We start from the raw sequence: 19640 nt of genomic DNA on the forward strand, positions 1-19640 counted from the left end.
CAGATAAATCTAAGTTGAAGCCATCCACTATCATGGTCTACCTGGGCTTCACAATTAACTCAGTCCATATGACTGTTACCTTGCCAAAGGCAAAAATGGTTGAATTAGCACAATCATGCAACAATTTAATGGTCAATGAGCGACCAACTATTCGACAAGTAGCAAGAGTAATTGGGGAAATGGTAGCAGCATTTCCGGCTACACAATTCGGACCTTTGCACTATCAAAAAATTTACAGAGAGCAAAGGTACAGGCAATAAAACGACATACAGGTCACTATGACCGTGTCATGAACTTACCCACTGAAGCAATATCAGAGCTACAGTGGTGGGCAGAAAACGTTTGGCATAGTTTCAGCCCTATCTTTATCACTAACCCTACTTTAGTTATTCAAACAGATGCCAGTGCTCAAGGCTGGGGAGCGACTAACTCCATATCCAGCACAAGTGGTAGATGGACTAAACTAGAGTCATCATTACTACTTACACTGGGCATTAACTATTTAGAGATGTTGGGCGCCTTTTATGGTTTAAAAGCTTATGTATCTAATATGCAGCACTTGCATGTTCGGTTACAAATTGATAAATACTACGGTGATGGCTTATATTAACCATATGGGTGGCATAAAATCATTATCATGCGACAAATTGGTCAACATGATTTGGCAATGGTGTGTCGAAAGACATATTTGGCTATCAGCTACTTACCTACCAGGTAAGCTAAACACCCATGCCATAAGAAAATTAAACGCCTGGGTTGCAAGTTTGAACAGACCTTACCTGGAACTGGGATTGTCCAAACAAACCATCACCACCATGTCGGCATCCCTTCGAACATCCACCAAGAGGCAGTACTTAACCAGCATCAAAAAAGGGAGAAGTACTGCCAGGAAACAGGGACAACATACGCAACAGCTACAGCCACCAACATACTGGAGTTCCTGGCCTATCTACACCACGATGTAGGGATCAGCTACAGTGCCATCAACACAGCGCAGAGTGCTCTTTCTGCTTATCTCAAACCAGCGCCAGGACAACAGGCGATGGGATCCCATCCACTGGTGGTAAAACTGATGAAGGGCATTTACAATATCAAGCCCTAAGCCCAGGTATACCCATATTTGGGATATCAGTGTGGTCCTGACATATCTCAGGGAATGGCCACCAGCCAGATCCCCCGGCCTCGAGCAAGCTACACTAAAGACGCTCATGTTGATGGCACTTGTATCCGCTCAGAGGGTCCAGTCACTACACCTATTGCGACTGGACAACATGATCACAGCTCCAGACCAGATCTGTCGTTATCCAGCGACTGGTCAAACAGAGCAGACCAGGAACACCTAATCCAGTCGTGGCTTACCCACCAGAACCACGGTTATGTGCCATGACCCACCTACTATCCTACATAGACACAACCAGAATATTCGAGGGAGATGAAAAGCCTTGTGGGTCAGTCACAAAAACCTTATGGTGGGGTACGAGCCAAACCATTGCGAGATGGCTCAAGCAGGTGCTAGAAACTGCTGGGATAAACACTAACATGTACAAATTTTATTCCACCAGGGCAGCATCCATGTCGACGGCTAAAGAATGGACATGCCTATAGACCACATCCTGGCTACAGCAGGATGGTGGGGGGGGGGGGAAAGACCGTTCAGAAATTTTATAATAAGCCGTTGGCAAAACCTGGTTTATTTGCAGTAAAGATTTACGAAATGCAAATATTTAATTTAAGCCCAGGGGAGCAACTTAATTCTTTGTTGTTATTGTTTAAAAAATACCATTGTGTTTTTCTACAAATAGACTCATTGGTTGATTACGATAACACTTCCTCCCTCAAGAACTTCGGCAGTGAGTGAAATGAAACTGTTACACGGTTTGAAATCACAGAGCTTTGAAATCTTCACGTAGTCACTCACGTGACTCCGAAGTAAAATAGTAAGATTAAACGAGAACTTACCAGTTTGAAGTTTGATCTGTATTTTATGAGGAGTTACGATGAGGGTATTACGTGCCCTCCGCTCCCACCCTCATTATATGGATCAAACTAATAAATTGATGTCTCCTTATCTTTACTATGTTTACTTCAAAATAACTGTGTCTATCTGTGATTCCACACCGCTGCTTGGAAGTATGCCGCGCCTGCGCACTGAACGGGTTCTTCACGTAATACCCTCATCGTAACTCCTCATAAAATACAGATCAAACTTCAAACTGGTAAGTTCTCATTTAATCTTACTATTATGTTGGTTGCCTTTTTGAGGCAGCGACTCCGATAAATCCCTTCGATGGTGGGGAGGTCAAAGTCGGTGATGGACTGGGCAGTGTTCACAACTTTTTGCAGTCTTTTCCGTTCCTGGACGTTCAAGTTGCCGAACCAGACAATGATGCAACCAGTCAGTATGCTTTCTACTGTACACCTGTAGAAGTTCAAGAGAATCCTCTCTAACAAAACAAATCTCTGTAATCTTCTCAGGAAGTAGAGGCACTGATGTGCTTTCCTTATAAATGCATCCGTGTGCTGGGTCCAGGAAAGATCATCGGAAATATGCACGCCCAGGAATTTGAAGTTTCTGACTCTCTCCACCATCGTCCCATTGATATAAACAGGATTGTGGGTCCTCATCCTTACTCTTCCAAAGTCCACAATCAATTCTTTGGTTTTACTGAAATTGAGAGCCAGGTTGTTGTGCTGGCACCATTTGGTCAATTGGTCGATCTCACTTCTATATTCTTATTGCCATCTGTAATTCGTCCCACTATGGTGGTGTCATCGGCGAACTTGATGATGGAGTTCGCACTATGTCCGGCTACACAGTCATGAGTATAGAGTGAGTAGACCTCCATTCCCTGCATATCCACTTTCATGTCTATAATCCCTTTAGATGTCATTATCCTATCTACCTCAACTACCACCCCTGATAGCATGTAACAGACACCCACCTTTCACTGTGTTAAAAAATCTTGCCAGAGACATCTCTTTTAAACTTTGCCCCTTTCACCTTAAATCTATGCCCTCTAGTCTTTGACATTTGCACCTGGGAAAAGGCTGTGCTAAAGGCTTGCATGAATTGGTTATTAGCTGGAAGAGACTGGTGAATAGCACACCAGCAAGTGTAAATGTACCTGCTGTGTCTGCTAATAAAAAAAGCAAGCAGATTTATTTCAGTTCTCCAACCTACACTTGCCAAATAGTTCAATTGCACAGCCCTTTTTTTTTTCAGCAATATGCAATTGAAAATACATTTATTTCAGAATACAAAGATTTCCTGGTTCGATCCATATACCATATTCCCTTACAGCATAAAATGTTACTATTTGGCCCATCAAATCTAGGCTGGTTCACAGGGCATTTTAATTCCCCAGTAATTTTCTCTGATACCAATTTTCCCCACATTCCCAACATATCCCTCAGATTGTATTACTTACCCACACACTGGGGGTGATTTACAGAAGCCAGTTAACTTACTGATCCAAACCTGTAAACCTTTCCTATCCTGTCCGTGCACCTGTCCACGTACCATATACTCACCACTCTCAGTGAAAAAGGTTTCTATTGCATCTTTTTCCACTCACCTTAAAATCTATGTCCTCTGGTCCTTGATTGCTCTACCCCTGGCAAAAGACCTTGTGTATTCATCCTATTTATTCCCCTTATGATCTTATACACATCTATACAATCATCCCTCCGCCTCCTACGCTACAAGGAATAAAATCTTAGCATGCCCAGTCTTCCCCTACAGCTCAGGCCCTGGAGTCCTGGCAACACCCATGTAATCTTCTTTGCACACGTTCTAGTTCAATAACATGCTTCCTATAGCAGGATGACTCATGTACACACATTCCTCCATTTGCATGTTGTGATTGATTCACAGGACAATGTGGTTTTAAGCTCTGGTAGACAAAAGCTGGAGTAAATCAGTGGGACAGGCAGCATCTCTGGAGAGAAGGAATGGGTGACATTTCGGGTCGAGGCCTTTCTTCAGACTCGTGACATTTTGGGTTGAGACCCGTCTCCAGACTTAAACTCTTTGCATCCACCTGCAAGTATTAAGAACAACACCTTAACTTTAGGTGACTATTTCTTTGTAACAGAATCTGCCCATCCCTGCCTTTATGGGCGTAGTCTTATTTTGTTTGTATTGTCTGACCTGCTGGGTATATCCACAGCTTTGCTGTTGGCACACATTGTACAGGCAAAGCAAACCTGATCCTAACTGTTCCATTAGCTTATAAGATCTCACCCTGTGAGATATATTCCCCTTGTCCTACCATTCCATCCCCTACCTTGTCTACTACGGAAAACGGAGTTGTTTACTCTCTGAAGACAGGCACAAAAAACTAGAGTAACTCAGCGGATCAGGCAGCGTCTCTGGGGAAAAGAATAGGTGACATTTCGGGTCGAGACCCTTCTTCCGACTGAGAGTCAGGGGAGAGGGAAACGAGAGATGTGAAAAGGTACATAGAACAAATGAGGGAAAGGTATGAAAAAGGACAAATCAAAGCCAGCAATAATGATCAAGGAAAGGTGGAGCCCACAGTGGTCTATTGTTGAATGTGGAGAAGGTGATAACGAGTTATTCAAACAGTGAAACTCAGCAGGATAACAGTGAAATGAGGGCAACGTCTAGGGTGGGGGAGGGACGGGAATAAGGGATGCAAGGGTTACTTGTTTCTCCTAGTTCTGACAAAACATCTTCGACCTGAAACATTGACCGTTTCTCCGGTTGACAATCTGAGTGTAATCATCTTCATTGTTTGTATTTCAGAGGCTGATTAGTTTGTGGTGGGAACTGCTATAGCCAGAGATCGGTGTTTAGTGACAAGGGTGATGTTGGCTGGGCCCTCCATCCCTGACCCTGGGATCTGGGACTCTACTGTCACCTGTAGACTGGGATGAGTGACTCTACTGTTGTTCCATCTCATTGCTTGCTGAAAGTACCTTAAAGATTCCCAGGAGTTTGCACAGGAAGCTCATGCTGAGGTAGTCTTCTGCTTGCTTTGGGGTCCTGCAGAATCCTAGGCCTTTATGTTGATAGGGTGACTATGTCACGTTGGTTATGTGAGTATAAGGCAGCATGCTCTATGCAGAACAGTGGCAGCCTTGACACCAATGTATGGAGGGCACATACAGTCCCAGGTCTAAAGCCCACCCCAAGTGCACTTGCAGGAATTGAGGTGCCAATATTGTCGGTTGTGGGGGAACCGATGCACAAAAGGAAATCGTACAGCGTAAGGTGGAATCTGTGGTGGAGACAGCATCGAATTGCAAATGAGGACCTTTCATAGGCATGTGTCATTCTTTTGAATAACTCTGAATTTTTAGCATAACTTAATGCACATTCATAGTAAATGTATTTAAAACATCCCCCAGCGTATGGAAATCAGCCTCATCCTTCCTTTGGATTATCATGCACATTTGCAGCAGATCCCCAGGAGAAGCTATGAGCACTAATACTTATTCACAAATGTCCCAATACAGGGCTCGGTGTCACACTCCATCAGTAGATAAAAGTATGATGAATGAAATAAATTCCACTACTAATACGTTCTGCTGGAATTTGATTACACTGTTCGAGATAAGAAATGTAATTCTATTCCCAGCTAAAGAAGGAATGCATCCTATCTTAACCACCTTATCTGATACCATAAGGGATCCTTGATCATGTGCATCAAGGTCCCTTTGTTCCTCCGTACTTACATAGATACATAGAAAATAGGTGCAGGAGTAGGCCATTCGGCCCTTCGAGCCAGCATTCAATGTGATCATGGCTGATCATCCACAATCAGTACCCCGTTCCTGCCTTCTCCCCATATTTCTTGATTCCGCTAGCCCAAAGACATCTCTCAAGCTCTCTTTTGAATGCAACCAGTGAGTCGGCCTCCACTGCCTTCTGAGGCAGAGAATTCCACAAATTCACAACTCTCAGGGTACTTCCCAGGGTCCTAGCATTCACTGTGTAGCCGTATTAGTCCTCCCAAAATACCGCACCACTCAAATTCCCTCTACCATTGCTCTGCTCATATAATTAATTTATCAATAGCATTCTGTCGCCAAAGCCGACCCAGATTCACATCCAGATTGTTAATGCACAGTACCCTCCATAATGTTTGGGACAGACCCATTATTGATTTATTTGCCTTATTAAAGGCTGTTTCTATACATCCTGATTTCACCGTGTAGAAATTACAGCTGTGTTTATACATAGTTCCCCCCCCCATTTCAGGACACCATAATGTTTGGGCCACATGGCTTCACAGGTGTTTGTAATTGCTCAGGTGTGTTTAAATGCCTCCTTCATGCAAGTAAAAGAGAGCTCTCAGCACCTAGTCTTTCCTCCAGTCTTTCCATCACATTTGGAAACGTTTATTGCTGTTTATCAACACGAGGGCCAAAGTTATACAAATGAAAGTCAAAGAGGCCATTATGAGACTGAGAAACAAGAATAAAACTGTTAGAGACCCTGTGCGGACGTGGCGTCGAAGGACGAGAAGCCGAAGCAAAAAAGTGGAAGCCAAATAACCGAACAGAAACGAAGCCTAAACGCCAACTAACCGAAAGGGTGGGACGCCTAAATGCAAACTAACCAAAAGGGCAGACGCCTAAAAGCCAACTAACCGAAAGGCTGCATCGCCTAAAAACAAACTCACCGAAAGGCTGCTCTGCCAAAACGGCAACTAACCGAAAGCCTGCGTCACCTCCAAGGCAACTAACCGAATGTCCGCTTAGCCGAAAAGTCAAAGGGTCAGAATAAGGGACAAATCCCTGACGGCAATTCGTTGACTGACTCGCCCGTGGTTGGGTGAATTATGAGTTGGCCCGGGTGCTAGAAGGCAAACAAAGCCCAGCCGGCGGGCCAGCTGCGGAGTTTGCACACAACGTCGCATGCAAAATCCGGCACCCCATCCAACTCATGAACCGGTGATCGACCATGAGAAGGGGTGGTGGTGTCGGCGGTAAGTGAAGGTCCGAAGGTCGAACTGCTGGCTGGGCTGCTGACCGACAAGGCCATGGGCGAGGCGCTGATGCTGCACTCCATGGACTGCACTACGTCAGGACGGGTGAGGTGGGGCCGGACACGGCGCTCCGACCCGACAGTCCCCTCGACCCGAGTAGTAGCAGTCAAATACGGGACAAGCAGTCCCGTATGGGACAAACCTACCTCCACAGCTGATGACAGAAGAATTCTCTCTATAATAAAGAAAAATCCCCAAACACCTGTCCGACAGATCAGAAACACTATTCATGTGTCAGGTGTGGATTTGTCATTGACCACTGTCCGCTGAAGATTAACTTATATCAGAGTGATGGCAAGAGCAAAGTATGGAGGAGAGCTAGAACTGCCCAAGATCTAATGCATAATACCTCATCTGTGTTAGACTAACTGGCCTATAATTTGCCAGCTTATCCCTCCTGCCATTCTTGAGTAAAGGCACCATATTTGCTGTCTTCCTGCCATCTCTTCTGTGGCCAGAGAAGGTTTGAAAATTTCTTCAGAACCCCATAAGTCTCCTCCTTCCTAGCATGGCACACATCTCTTCGGGTCCTGGGGAGTCTTCCAGTCTTTAAGTCCACCAAGGCATCTCATAGGTTTCAAGGTCAGTTTATTGTCACATGTACCAATTAAGGTTCAGTGAAATTTGAGTTACCATATAGCCATACTAAGTGAAATGTAACAAGACACATAACCAAATAAAAATTAACATAAACATCCATCACAGTGGATTCCACATTCCTCACTATGATGGATGGCAATAAAGTTCAAACTTCTTCCTCTTTGTTGTCCCATGGTCGGGGCAGTCAACATCCAGTCAGTGCGATCAAAGCCCCTGCAGCTGACAATCGAAGCCCCCATCGGGGTGATCGAAACTCCCGCGACGGGGCAGTTGAAACTCCCTCAGCGGCATGGAGCTCCCGAGCCACCTCTTCTTACAAGAGACCGCGGGCTTCACGATGTTAAAGTCCACAGGCCCCGCGTGGGGGTTGTAGCTTCGATCCCTGGCAAAGGGATCGTAAACTCCGCGATGCTAAATTCCCGCAGACTCCCGCGGATTGGAGTGCCGAAAGGCCGCCAACTCCACGATGTTAGGCCGCTGTGGGGATGTCCGATACAATACGGAAAAAAAAAATCACATCTCCGTCGAAGTAAGAGATTGAAAAAAAGTTTCCCCCACCCCGCACATAAAACAAACCAAGGAACACTAAAACATACTTTTTAACACATTATAAAAATGACAAAAAGAAGAAAGGAGAGACAGACTGTTGGCGAGGCAGCCACTGCTGATGGCACCACCCAGGTTCTCCTTTTTAATGTTAATTAATCCCAGGAAATCATTGTCCCCTCCCTGAATTGACAGCCTGTGCCCTTTTTCCATTGTAAGCACAGATGAGAGTATTTTTTAAGACCTCACCTACAACCGCTGGCTCTGTGCATAGATTGTCATTCTGGTCCCTAATGAGCCCAACATTTGCACTGTTTACCCTCTTGTCCTTAATATGCATCTAAAGTTCTTTGGGATTTTCCTTTGCCTTGCCCACTGATGCTGCCTCTTTCCCTTCCTAATTGCTTTTAACATACCTACCCCTCCTGCACTGTCTGTACACTTGCAGGGATCCTTCTGTTTTCAGTTGTCCTTACCCATGATATCCCATGACATCCATGATGCCTGCTGCTGTCATCTTTCATTCTTGCGGAACGAAGTTGGCTCTGAACTATTTGTTGTTTCATTTTGGAATCACTCCAATTGTTTGCATGTAGATTTACCTGGAGGTAGCTGATTACTGTCCATCTCTGGTAGATCCTGTCTTAACATATTGAAATCAGCCTCTTCCCAAATTCAGACTTCATTTAAGAACCGTCTTTGTCCTACTCTATCACTACCTTGAAATTTACAGTGCTACGTAGTCACTGTTGCCAAAATAGTCCCTCACAGACACTGCTATTACTTGCTGGCTGCATTCCCAAAGATTAGTCCCAGTGCTGTACCTTATCTGCATACTGACATAAAAAGCTGTCCCAGATGGTCTTTAAGAATTTCTCCCCTCTTTGAAGCGTTCCACACTTTGGCAACTCCAGTTGGGGAGATTAAAATCTATTATTACCCAATTACTTCTCTGTGACTTGCCTCCATCTATCTAGTGCCTGCAGGTTTGGAGGCTTCGAGCAAGGGACTCCAGCAAAAAGGAATACCTTTTTGCTGTTGCAACAGGTAGTACCATTGATTTTAAAGTTATCATTTCCACAGATGCAACACAGTGAGGGTTAATCGGAAATCCAAATTCAAAATCCAGGCTATTGGCAACATTTAGCTTAAAGCAATGTGTAAAGCAGATGTGGAAAAGGATGTGGGCTTCAAATGTAATCTGAGACAACAGCTTCTTACAAAGGCCTGGTATCTGGCACAGAACATGCATTAATATTCTCCTCTGCTTTGCAATCCAATGAAAATAATCTCAAACCTGTGCAACAAAAACTGCAATTGGAAGCATGGCTCCAGTTTGCTGCATTAATCTTGAACCCTAGAAAATAAATTAGGGATGTTCTGGTGGATAATGTGGACAGGATGCTTAAACAGCAGTAGGACTGAACAATCTGTTTAAGTACAAAGTTAAAACTACAACAACTGGTAATTATACGGTACCTTTAATGTGACAAGGAATTTGAACTTGGTGTAATCAGACAGGGGTGGGCTCCGAGGCATGTAAAATGGGTGACCCCAAGTTCAGTGGTGGAGTATGTTCTAAAGACTATATCAGAAGAGGACAGAGACTTGCTGACATTGAGACAAGCTATTTGAAGGCAGTGAGGGGGCAAAGGGAATCCTGCATGGACAAGAGGTGCAGAGAAGAAGGGGAAGGAAATTACAGAGCAAGGAAGGAGGATTAGAATGTCAAGGGAGGGTGAGACCAGGGATGAATTTGTACATGAGGCTGATAATTCTACACTGGACAAGGAGCCAGTGTGGGCCAGCAAGCACAAGGGCGATAGGTAAAGAGAATCAAAAAACTGCAGATGCTGAAATCTGTTGCAAGAATAGAAAACAATGGAAACACTCAGCAGGCTGCAGCATCAATGGGGAGGGAAAAACCGGAAATATTTACTTTTTTTTCCCCCGCAGAGGATTCCTGACCTACTGAGTTTTTCCAGCATTTTTCTGTTTTTATGTACCGGGGTAAAGAGGCATGCTGGGGCAGAATTTGTGAAGTAGATGTTGGATGAAATCAGGCACGTGCCGTCAGGGTAGTTAAGGTGGGCAGTGCCTACACTGAATATAATTATAAAATGGTGACTATTAAATATAATAGTAAAGGCATGGGAGAAGTATGCTTTCCTAAGAGGTTGATCTCTTAGGTAGGCATAATTCTCCTGAGCCTTTCATCCGCGGTACATTTAACACACGGAAGTATGTGCTACTCACGCGCCGTCAACGCTGCTTCAAACCATCAGCGGCAACGGTCTATAAAGCAGCTGAAATTCTGCCTTTACACCAGTGGACTGCATGCGTGCATGTGCTGTGCAGCGCACTGCAAGTTTCTTTTAAAAGCCGACTGACAGCTCACCGGGATGAGAACAATCTGTGCATGCGCGGTTTTCAAGATTTTTTTAAAAGCCGACTGACCAAAGATACTGACTGCCTACCCTGACTAATTGCTCACGGCACGTGCCTGGATGAAATAGATGATGGAAGATAAATGGTCAGTCAGGCAAGGATGGGAGGAGGTGACTACAGTTGGGATGAGATTTTCAGTGATGGATAGCTGGAGATAAGGAATGGCTGCTCATGTATAACCAATACATTTCATTCTAACTCGTATCAATGGGTAGAAAAGGTTTTACAGGAGATATCGTCAGCCCTGAAACATCCACCAGTTAATCTTAGTCCAAGCCATATGAAACTCAATGGAAGTGCCCAACAGGCAGTATGTAAAAGTTCTAAATAATCCTTTCATCTGCTTTGATTATTCAATAAATTTAAATTCTACCCCTAATGGAATGAAAAATTCCAGTTTTTGGAGATATTAATATGTTGATGAGGGCAACATCTTTTCTTGAAACTGCAGTACATGGTGACCAGATGTGAACCATCTCTGATACTGTTGGCAGAAAGATGAACACATCTGGTTGGGCTTCCCGCAATGATTTATATTGGGAGAAATCAGTTGTGAACCACTCTTATTCAAAATGAGCGAATTGTGTGGTTTTTGACCGATGTTGAACTGCTCTGAAGTGAGAACTGTGCTCTCAATCTGTTTTTACATTATGCCTTTAACATAATACAACCTCCCAGAGGCTTCTCAGTATTTTATCAGACTGTTTGACACCAGGTGATTTAAGGTGATGTTCGGAAAGCTTGGCCACAGAGGTAGTCTTCAAGGAGGAATAAGAGGCAATACGGGAATGATGACAGCTAAAAGCACAATGATCAATGGGGGAAGCAATTAAAATCAGCAGCATACAAGAGGGTAAAGCACAGGAGTGCAATGTTCAGGAGAAATGTAATGGCGGAAGAGATTACAGAGCAAGGAGTGAGGGGCCCAAAGGGGTCACAAAACAGAATGAACGCTTTTAAGTTTGGGGTGATCTGGAGCTTGAATCAGTGTAGTTCAGTGAATAGAGAACGATAGGTGCATAGAACTTGGCACATGATCAGAGATGGCAGAGGGGTTTTGAGGAGCTCAAGGGAAAGATGTGGAAGATAAATACACTGGAAGAGTTGGGCCAAGTAGGAAACTTGTCCCCACTCAGTCTGTATTAATCTGGAAACCGCCAGTTGAATTTCTACACCAAACCAAGTTTGTAAAGTGATGGGTGCTCCAGTGTGCTCAGTTTGCAAGCTGGAGCTTGTCAGGTGAGAAAACTGGCTCCTTCTTGTCGCACAACGTGCATCTACTCGTGCTCCACTGCCAACCTAGTCACAGCACACCTCCCGCAGAGATCAGCAGTTAACAACAACTGACAGCAGGTCAACTTGAATAACTTATGATCAATGCCCAGTACCTGCCTAAAAGCTCTTTCGGAACAATGTCATATGCAAAGTATTGGGAATTACGCATGACTTACTATTTCAGTGGCAGGATGAGTCAATCTTAAGCCCCGAGCAAAGTTTCTGACTGTCAAATTCTTTAAGAATGCCTTTAATTAGAGCAAGGAAGCTTGGTATAGTGCTCGGAGTGTTAATATTGGATGGGATCCACAAAAGTTGTTAACACCTCTCTGCTCAGGCATATTTGGCTGGATGAATTAGAGGTGGGGTTATGTTATTGTTGGCCCACTACACCATTATCCCTGCTGGTGTTGTGGAAACTATTCATTGCCCTGAACTGAAGTGAGTTACGATTTTCTTTTTGTGTGTGGCTCGGATAGATAAATGTTTTTCAATTATTTCCCCATCACCAGCACCCCACCCATCCCAAACCATGACACACATTTCAGACAGAACGATCTCCACAGTCTGAAGATTCTTTGGCCTGGCAGCCCATACTGAAAAAGATTGGGGCTTGTTTAAATTTGAGGTTTGTTCAGAGCAAGCCCACAGTGACCTTTGAACTGGTAAATATGCGAGCCTCCCAGGTTATGTCAGAGGTCAGATTCCATAGCAACAAGGACAAACTGTGCACACAACTATCTCTGCACAAAGGTTTGCAATTTTGCTTCTTCCTCTGTAATTGAGGGAAAGGCCCAGAAACACAGTGACATGTCAAGCAGTCTATACTATTTGGGCAGCAGTAACCATAGCAACTACCTCCTTTACTGGGCCCATGCATCTGGAAGATCTCATTTACTTATTTCTGGACCATGAAATTGGTTTGTAACGAACTAGGTTTGTCCACCTGCTTTTTGTTAATTTACCGTAGTATACAATTCATTGTTAGTCGTCGTTTGGGACGACTGTCAAGGGATTTAACAAACAGTGTAAAAGAGAAGGCAAACTGACTTCAATTATAATAGTGATTTGGCCCTTGTTCAAAGTGAAGGGAAAGTGTTCCAGAAATGTCAGCAATACAATATATTGCTCGGATGTCCTTGAACATTCTTTTAACCTCAACTTTATAAATTGTCAACATTGTACATTCAATAAGGTCATATTTTTTTTATCTGATGACATATCTACTTGTGCATATGTGCACAAAGAATAATTGCAAGTTGCTGCACAGTGGCCTGATATGCATAAACTCTCTCCATTGTAGGGATTGCAGACATGACAGCTGACCAAGGTTGTTCAGAAAGTCCCAGGCAGCAGTGAAAAGAGGGAGAGGGAGGGACAGATACAGGGAGGGAGAGAGAGACAGGAAGGAACAGAGAGACGGAGACAGGGAGGGAGAGAGAGGGACAGGGACAGAGAGAGAAGGACAGAGAGAGGGAGAGGCAGGGTGAGGGAGGGGCAGATAAATAAACAGAGACAGAGGGGCAGAGGGGCACAGGGACAGGGACAGGGAGGCAGTGGTTTCTGATATAAAGTAGTTGGTTAGTTTCCCAAAATGTCCTCTTGAATAAGCAATAATCCAATCCAATTTTTCAGCTAGTATGGATTTCTTCCAATCTTCTTGAAACATAGAAGTCCTCGACAAATTAACGGTGTTAGCACAGTACTAAGGGAGACCTTCTTGTTTGTTTAGGTGAATGCAACAAGGCAAGAATGCAAACTTACAGAAGAATGTGACCAACTTATTGAAATCATTCAACAACGAAGACAAATCATTAGCACGCAAATCAAGGAAGGCAAGGTAAGGACCAGACCATTGCTGATAATGTGGATCAGGAACGGGCCATTTGGTCTGCCCTACAGAGTATGACTGACCTTGTTTCGGAAAGTGACTTTTCAGTACTATTCTCATATCTCTTGAATATATTAATGCCCAGAAAGACATTGATACTTGGTTCACATGAATATAACTGAGCCCCCACAACCCACTGAGATAGAGAATTCCAAAGATTCACCTCCCCCACTGAAAGAAGAAATTTCTCCTCACCCTCAATCTTAAACGGCCTATCCTTTATTCTCAAGTTGTGACTCCTACTCCTAAACTTCCCAGCCAGGGGAAACATCCTCCCTGCATCCAGCGTGTAAGTTCCTTTAAGAAGTTTGTATGTTTTGTTGGCATGAGGAATAAAGTCCCAGTCTACCAGAATCCTGCCGTCCTAGCAACAAATTGTTTAAAACTTCACCGCGGGGAATAGGGAGGGGTAGGTAATGAACGGACCGAGGGTGTGGAGGAGAGAGAAGGCGCATCTGATGTGATAGGAAGGTGGAGAATGAACCGTAGAATCAGATGGAGGGATAGTAGGAAGAAAGGATCAGGCGGAGGAGGGGTCTGATAAGAAAGGAAGATGGGGAGTCAAGTTTAGAACCAGGTGGAGGAATGGGGGGAAGAAGGGCCAAGGAGGGGAGATGGTTAGGAAGATGTTCGTTATGTAAAATTTGATGACTTTCTGGTGTGAATTGAATCAGCCAGACCCTGGCCCATCTTCATGAGGATGGGGAAACAATCTAGTTGCTGGTGGACAGGTCAGATACTGGGAGATAAGTGGTGCTACAAAGGGTGCGGCTTGATGGAATTGTTTAGCAGGTGGGAGGTCCTCAGTAGATGAGGACTGGTATAAAGATGGAAACGCAACATATGCAAGAGAGAGCTAAGGAGAAACTGACAAGAAAGCACACTACTCCAGATGGGACGAGCCCTTTGGGTAAACCCTCGGGTAAATGTACGTGCATCAGCAGCCAGGGTTAAAGGCAGCCTCAAGTGTTGAGAATTCAGATGTGCTCGCTGCCATCCAGAAGGCAGCACACAGCAGGGTGAAAACAGGAAATGAAATGAGGATTAAATAATCAAAACCTAATTAAAGGAATATGCTAAAACAGTGAAGCAGGAAATTCATGCAGCAAGAAGTGAGAGCCTGGAGTTGTTGTTTGCAGTATCTGCAGATAAGATGCTTGTAATGAGGTTCTGGTGAGTGCTGACCATTCTGATTGTTAATTCAGTATTTATATACTACAATTGATTAATATCTTGATTCATTTCATGATTAGTACGGGTGTCAGATTATGGGGAGAAGGCAGAATAATGGGGTTAGGAGGGAGATATAGATCACCCATGATTGGATGGCGGAGTAGACTGGATGGGCCGAATGGCCTAATTCTGCTCCTATCACTTATGATGTTATGACCTTATAATACGAGAGGATAATGAGGGTGGATTGGTAAGAGGATTATTAGAGCAGAGGTTGATCAGCTCCCGTTTGCCATACACTTAGATTAAGTCCGGTCCATGTCCCATTCATTTCCCTGTCATTGTTCCACATTTTGCAAACTCCTTGCCCAACAAAGATGGTCACAAAGTTTGCAATCAACACCCAGATTTATTGGAGGGACAAGGATGCAGATTTCCACTTTCTGTTCTGGGTGCCATGGTGTAGGAGGAGAATACCATTCTAGGTTGGCACAAGGGGTGGGCATTGGAGAGGCTGGGTGGCCAGTACATGGTTTGAAGGCAAGCTTGAGAAGGGAAGCTTGAGCTTTTCCTAGATGTTGAAGTTGTGCAGTGAGCCACGAGGCCAGAGGCTATTTGGGGAACCACCAGAGCGTGAACCACCACAGCCCAAACACATTGCTGAAATCAATGGACACACTGAGACATGGAGATAGACATAAAGTGCTGGAGTAACTCAGCAGGTCAGGCAGCATCACTGGAGAAAACGGATGGGTGACGTTTTGGGTCGTGACCTTTCTTCAGACTCGACGCAAATGTCCCTCATCCTTTTTTCTCCCAAGTTGCTGTCTGACCTGCTGAGTTACTCCAGCACTTTGTGAATATCTACAGTATATACCGGCATCTGCAGTTCCTTCCTGTACACACTGACACATGAGGCAGGCATTTTGTTGTGCCACAAGCAATGAGTTATGAGCTGTGGCTTTAGCAACTTTAATCAATGACGTTAAATTATGATTACTCGTCAACGAGCTGATTACAATTTCCTTACTTTGCTCCCTGGAACTATCTACATTTCTATCAATATTCTGCTACAACCCCTCCCACCCTGTTCATAGCTCTGGTTATGGGAACAGGAAGGAAGGAAATCCAAAAGGAATCCCAAAGGAATCGAGTAGCAGCACAAAACAGGGCAATCCCCAAAAGCACCAATGTCCCTGCTGCAACACAACGCAGCTTGTGGTGGAAATGATTTGATTGAAAGAGGTTAATGTACTGCAATTACTGGGTGAAAGGCGAACAGTGACATGGGTATTTTCCTCTGGGTGTTTTGTTTGCCATTTGTTGCTTTCCATGTCATTAAATGCCACATGCAGTTTTGCTGTACGACAAATCCATGAATTTGTTAAGGTAAACACAAAATGGTGGAGTAACTCAGCGGGACAGGCAGGTGTAAACCAGCATCTGAAGTTCCTTCCTACGAATTTGTTAAGGTAATCACTCTTGGGAACTTTCAAAGGGCCACATAACCTGCTGCATTGGTATAGGTACCAATGATTGTCATAGTCATACAAAACAAAACGGGTCCTACGACTCACCCTAACAATGCAAAGCATCGAGTACTCACTTACACCGTGCGTGCTCCTTCCAGCCACACAAATCCATTCATGGCTGCTGCCACTTCTGGTCCCATCCTCCATCATTACATTGACTTCCATCATCTAAATTCATTCATCCTTGCCAATGGGCACTGATATCACCTGCACCTCCCGTCATTCTTCATCAAGACTTAACAGCTGGTGGGATTGGTCTGTGCCTTCGGCTGGGGAAAGTAACATATCCAACAATTTCAACAGCTAAAGAGGTTTTGTGAATTAAAGCACCTTATCAAGCATGAAAACTGAAAGCCAGCCCTGGAAATCCCACCCGAGTTATTATTGAGGCCAGGTCACCATTCCCAATTTACAGATCTCCAATTTTGGATCCGATTTGTTCTTTGAATTACTCTGTGGAGCAAAATGTCATCAGTGGGAGCCTTGGGAGAAGTCCGCGCTCAGGGTGGGGAAGGCATGTAAAGTTTGGGGTGGGAGAGGTCCATGCCGAAGCCCAAGGATTCATCGTCCTCCTGGACCATAAGGAAAAAGAAATTAAGCAAAAAGAAATTAAAATCCTTTCTTACTGAGGTGCTCTGGCCCTTGATCCAATTCCTGATGATGTGGTCAGGGGATGAAGAATGTTGAAGATTGTTCAAGATCTGCATCAGCCCCTCTCCCTAACTTTTTCCCCAGATCCCATTTGAAATCTATTCTGACATCTGCTGCCACCATCTTTGCTGGATTGAGATAACTTGCCTTGGATAAAGAGTTCTGTCCTATCCTATCCTGGTTGAACAGAGACCAAGCATTGAAAAATAGTTGTGTGCCTGCGTGCATGCATGTGTGCATATGTATATTCTTATGTATGTGTGTACGTGTGTGCCGCATAGCGCCCCCATATTATTTGTGTGAACTCCATTTGTTTATTTGAAGGTTGTGCGTCTGCGGAAATTGGCTCAGCAGATCGCCAACTGCAAGCAGTCTATTGAACGATCTGGGTCCCTCATCACTCAAGCAGAGCATACGCTAAAAGAGAACGATCATGCCCGCTTCTTGCAGACGGCTAAAAATATATCTGAAAGGTAAGAGAGCACCATGCCTGTCACTTGTGATCCCATTCCTATCACTGGTAACTGAATGTTACGTCACAGATTCACAATGTTATTGTTGCCAGTGGAACCTCACCTCATCTCAAGCCTGAATCTTGACCTCTTACATTCATCATAATCTGATCTTCTTGTGGATTGTTGGACTTCGAAAGGATTTCATTTTCTAGGTTAGTTCTGGCTCCCCGTTCCATATAGATGTAGTGGTTTATGGGTTACTTATTCAACAGCAGTGATCTCAATGCCTCGAAGCTCAAATCTCACATCATCAGTTTGCCATTTTTCAATTTGGTTGAATGCTTTTTATTTGTAAAATCCATTTGAGTCGGGGGAAAATGACCATTCAGCCTCTAGATTTTCATAGGATCTCAAATGGCTTTTCCAAGGGAAAGAAGCCTGCAGTGGTTGTCTACTCTGAATTATATGCTACTTGGGTTCCACACCATTGTGGTTAGTAAAGTGCCCTCAGGGTTGTTTAGCAGAAACAGCCCTTCAGCCTACAATGTTTATCTGACTATAAAGTGCAGATTTGCAGAAAAACTCTGTTAGTGCCAGACAAGCCGTTTTATTCCAGGCATTCGATTATCATTCTCTTAATATTCCTATGCACTTTTAATTCACTATTTTAAAGATGACATCATGTGTTTTTGAGTCATAGAGTCATTCAACAAGGAAACGAACCCTTCCACCCAACGTGTTCATGCCAACCAAAATGCCAAAGCTAGCCCCATTTGCCACTAAACCTTTCCTATCCATGTACCTGCCTGAATTACTTTCAAACTGTTGTTATTGTACCCATCTCAAATACTTTCTCTGGCAGCTCATTCCATTTACCCAACACCGTCTGTGTGGCGTCTCACAGTTGTCCCACTGGTTCCTATTAAATCTTTCCCTCTCACCATAAACCTATGCCCTCTCGTCTTGATTCCCTAACTCTGGGGTGAAGAGCATTAACCCAATCTATTTCCCACATGATTTTATGCATGAGGTCACTGCTCAACCAACTGCGCTCCAAGAAATAAAGTTCTAACCTGCCCAACCTCTCCCTGTAGTTCAGGCCCTCAAGTCCCAGAGACATCCTCGTAAATCTTCTCTGCACTCTTTCCAGTTTAATGGCACCTTTCTTACAACAGTTGATGAAAACTGAAAACAATACTCCAAGTGCTGCCTCACAAACATCTTGTCCAACTACAGTATAACTGTCCCAACTTTTAACACTAATTTCAAGATGACGGTCAGCATGCCAAAAGCTTTCTTCACCACCCTATCTACATGAGGTGCCATTTTCAGAGAACTATATACTTGTACTCCTAGATCCCTTTGATCAGGGTCCCCACCATTGACTGAAAAGTTCCTGACCTGATTTGACTTCCCAAAATGCAGCACCTCATACTTATCTGAATTACGCCTAGCTAATCAAGATCCCACTGTAATTCTTGAGAACCAACATCACTGTCTGCTATACCACCTATTTTGGTGTCACCTGAATAGCTACATCTGGATCAAGCCTTGGACATTCTCATCCAAATCATTGATATAGATGACGAATAGCAATGGGTCAGCATCAATTCCTGAGGCACACACTAGTTACAAGCCTCCAGTCGTAAAAACAAACTTTCACCACCGCCCTCTGCTTCTACCAGTTAGCTAGCTCTCCCTGTATTCCTTGCAACGTATCAAGTCCCGGTTGTAAGGAGGCTGGAAACCAGGGCCCCGATGAGTCAGATGTTAAACCAAGGGCATTTCCGAATAGCAGGATGATGGATTATCAGTTTTATTGTATACTAATTAAATTTACCAGCACATGTCCCGCAGCCTTCTATACCTTGGTGATTTAAGCGCCTCTAAAGTGGCCTGGTAAGCCACTCATTGAATGAAAAGCCACTGTCAGCATTTTAAGGCAACTGGGGATGGATGGGCAATATACTCTTACCACAGAGATGAGGCAGCTACTCATTCCCTTGGACCTCCTTGGACACTTCTTCAGATACTGTTGTGTAAAGTTAAATGT

At 44.1% G+C, this 19640-nt stretch overlaps 1 protein-coding gene across 4 annotated transcripts in view; it reads left to right on the plus strand.

Annotated features, from left to right (window-relative positions):
• Positions 1 to 19640, plus strand: part of mid1 (midline 1) — a 290576-nt gene that overhangs the window by 231775 nt on the left and 39161 nt on the right. For all 4 annotated transcript variants that reach the window (XM_033032775.1, XM_033032776.1, XM_033032774.1 and 1 more), the window contains exons 4-5: positions 13618 to 13725; positions 17457 to 17605. In XM_033032775.1, coding sequence (XP_032888666.1) covers positions 13618 to 13725; positions 17457 to 17605 — 257 coding nt within the window. The remainder of the gene's footprint in view (positions 1 to 13617; positions 13726 to 17456; positions 17606 to 19640) is intronic.

Source organism: Amblyraja radiata, chromosome 14, assembly GCF_010909765.2.
Source record: "Amblyraja radiata isolate CabotCenter1 chromosome 14, sAmbRad1.1.pri, whole genome shotgun sequence".
Lineage (NCBI taxonomy): Eukaryota > Metazoa > Chordata > Chondrichthyes > Rajiformes > Rajidae > Amblyraja > Amblyraja radiata.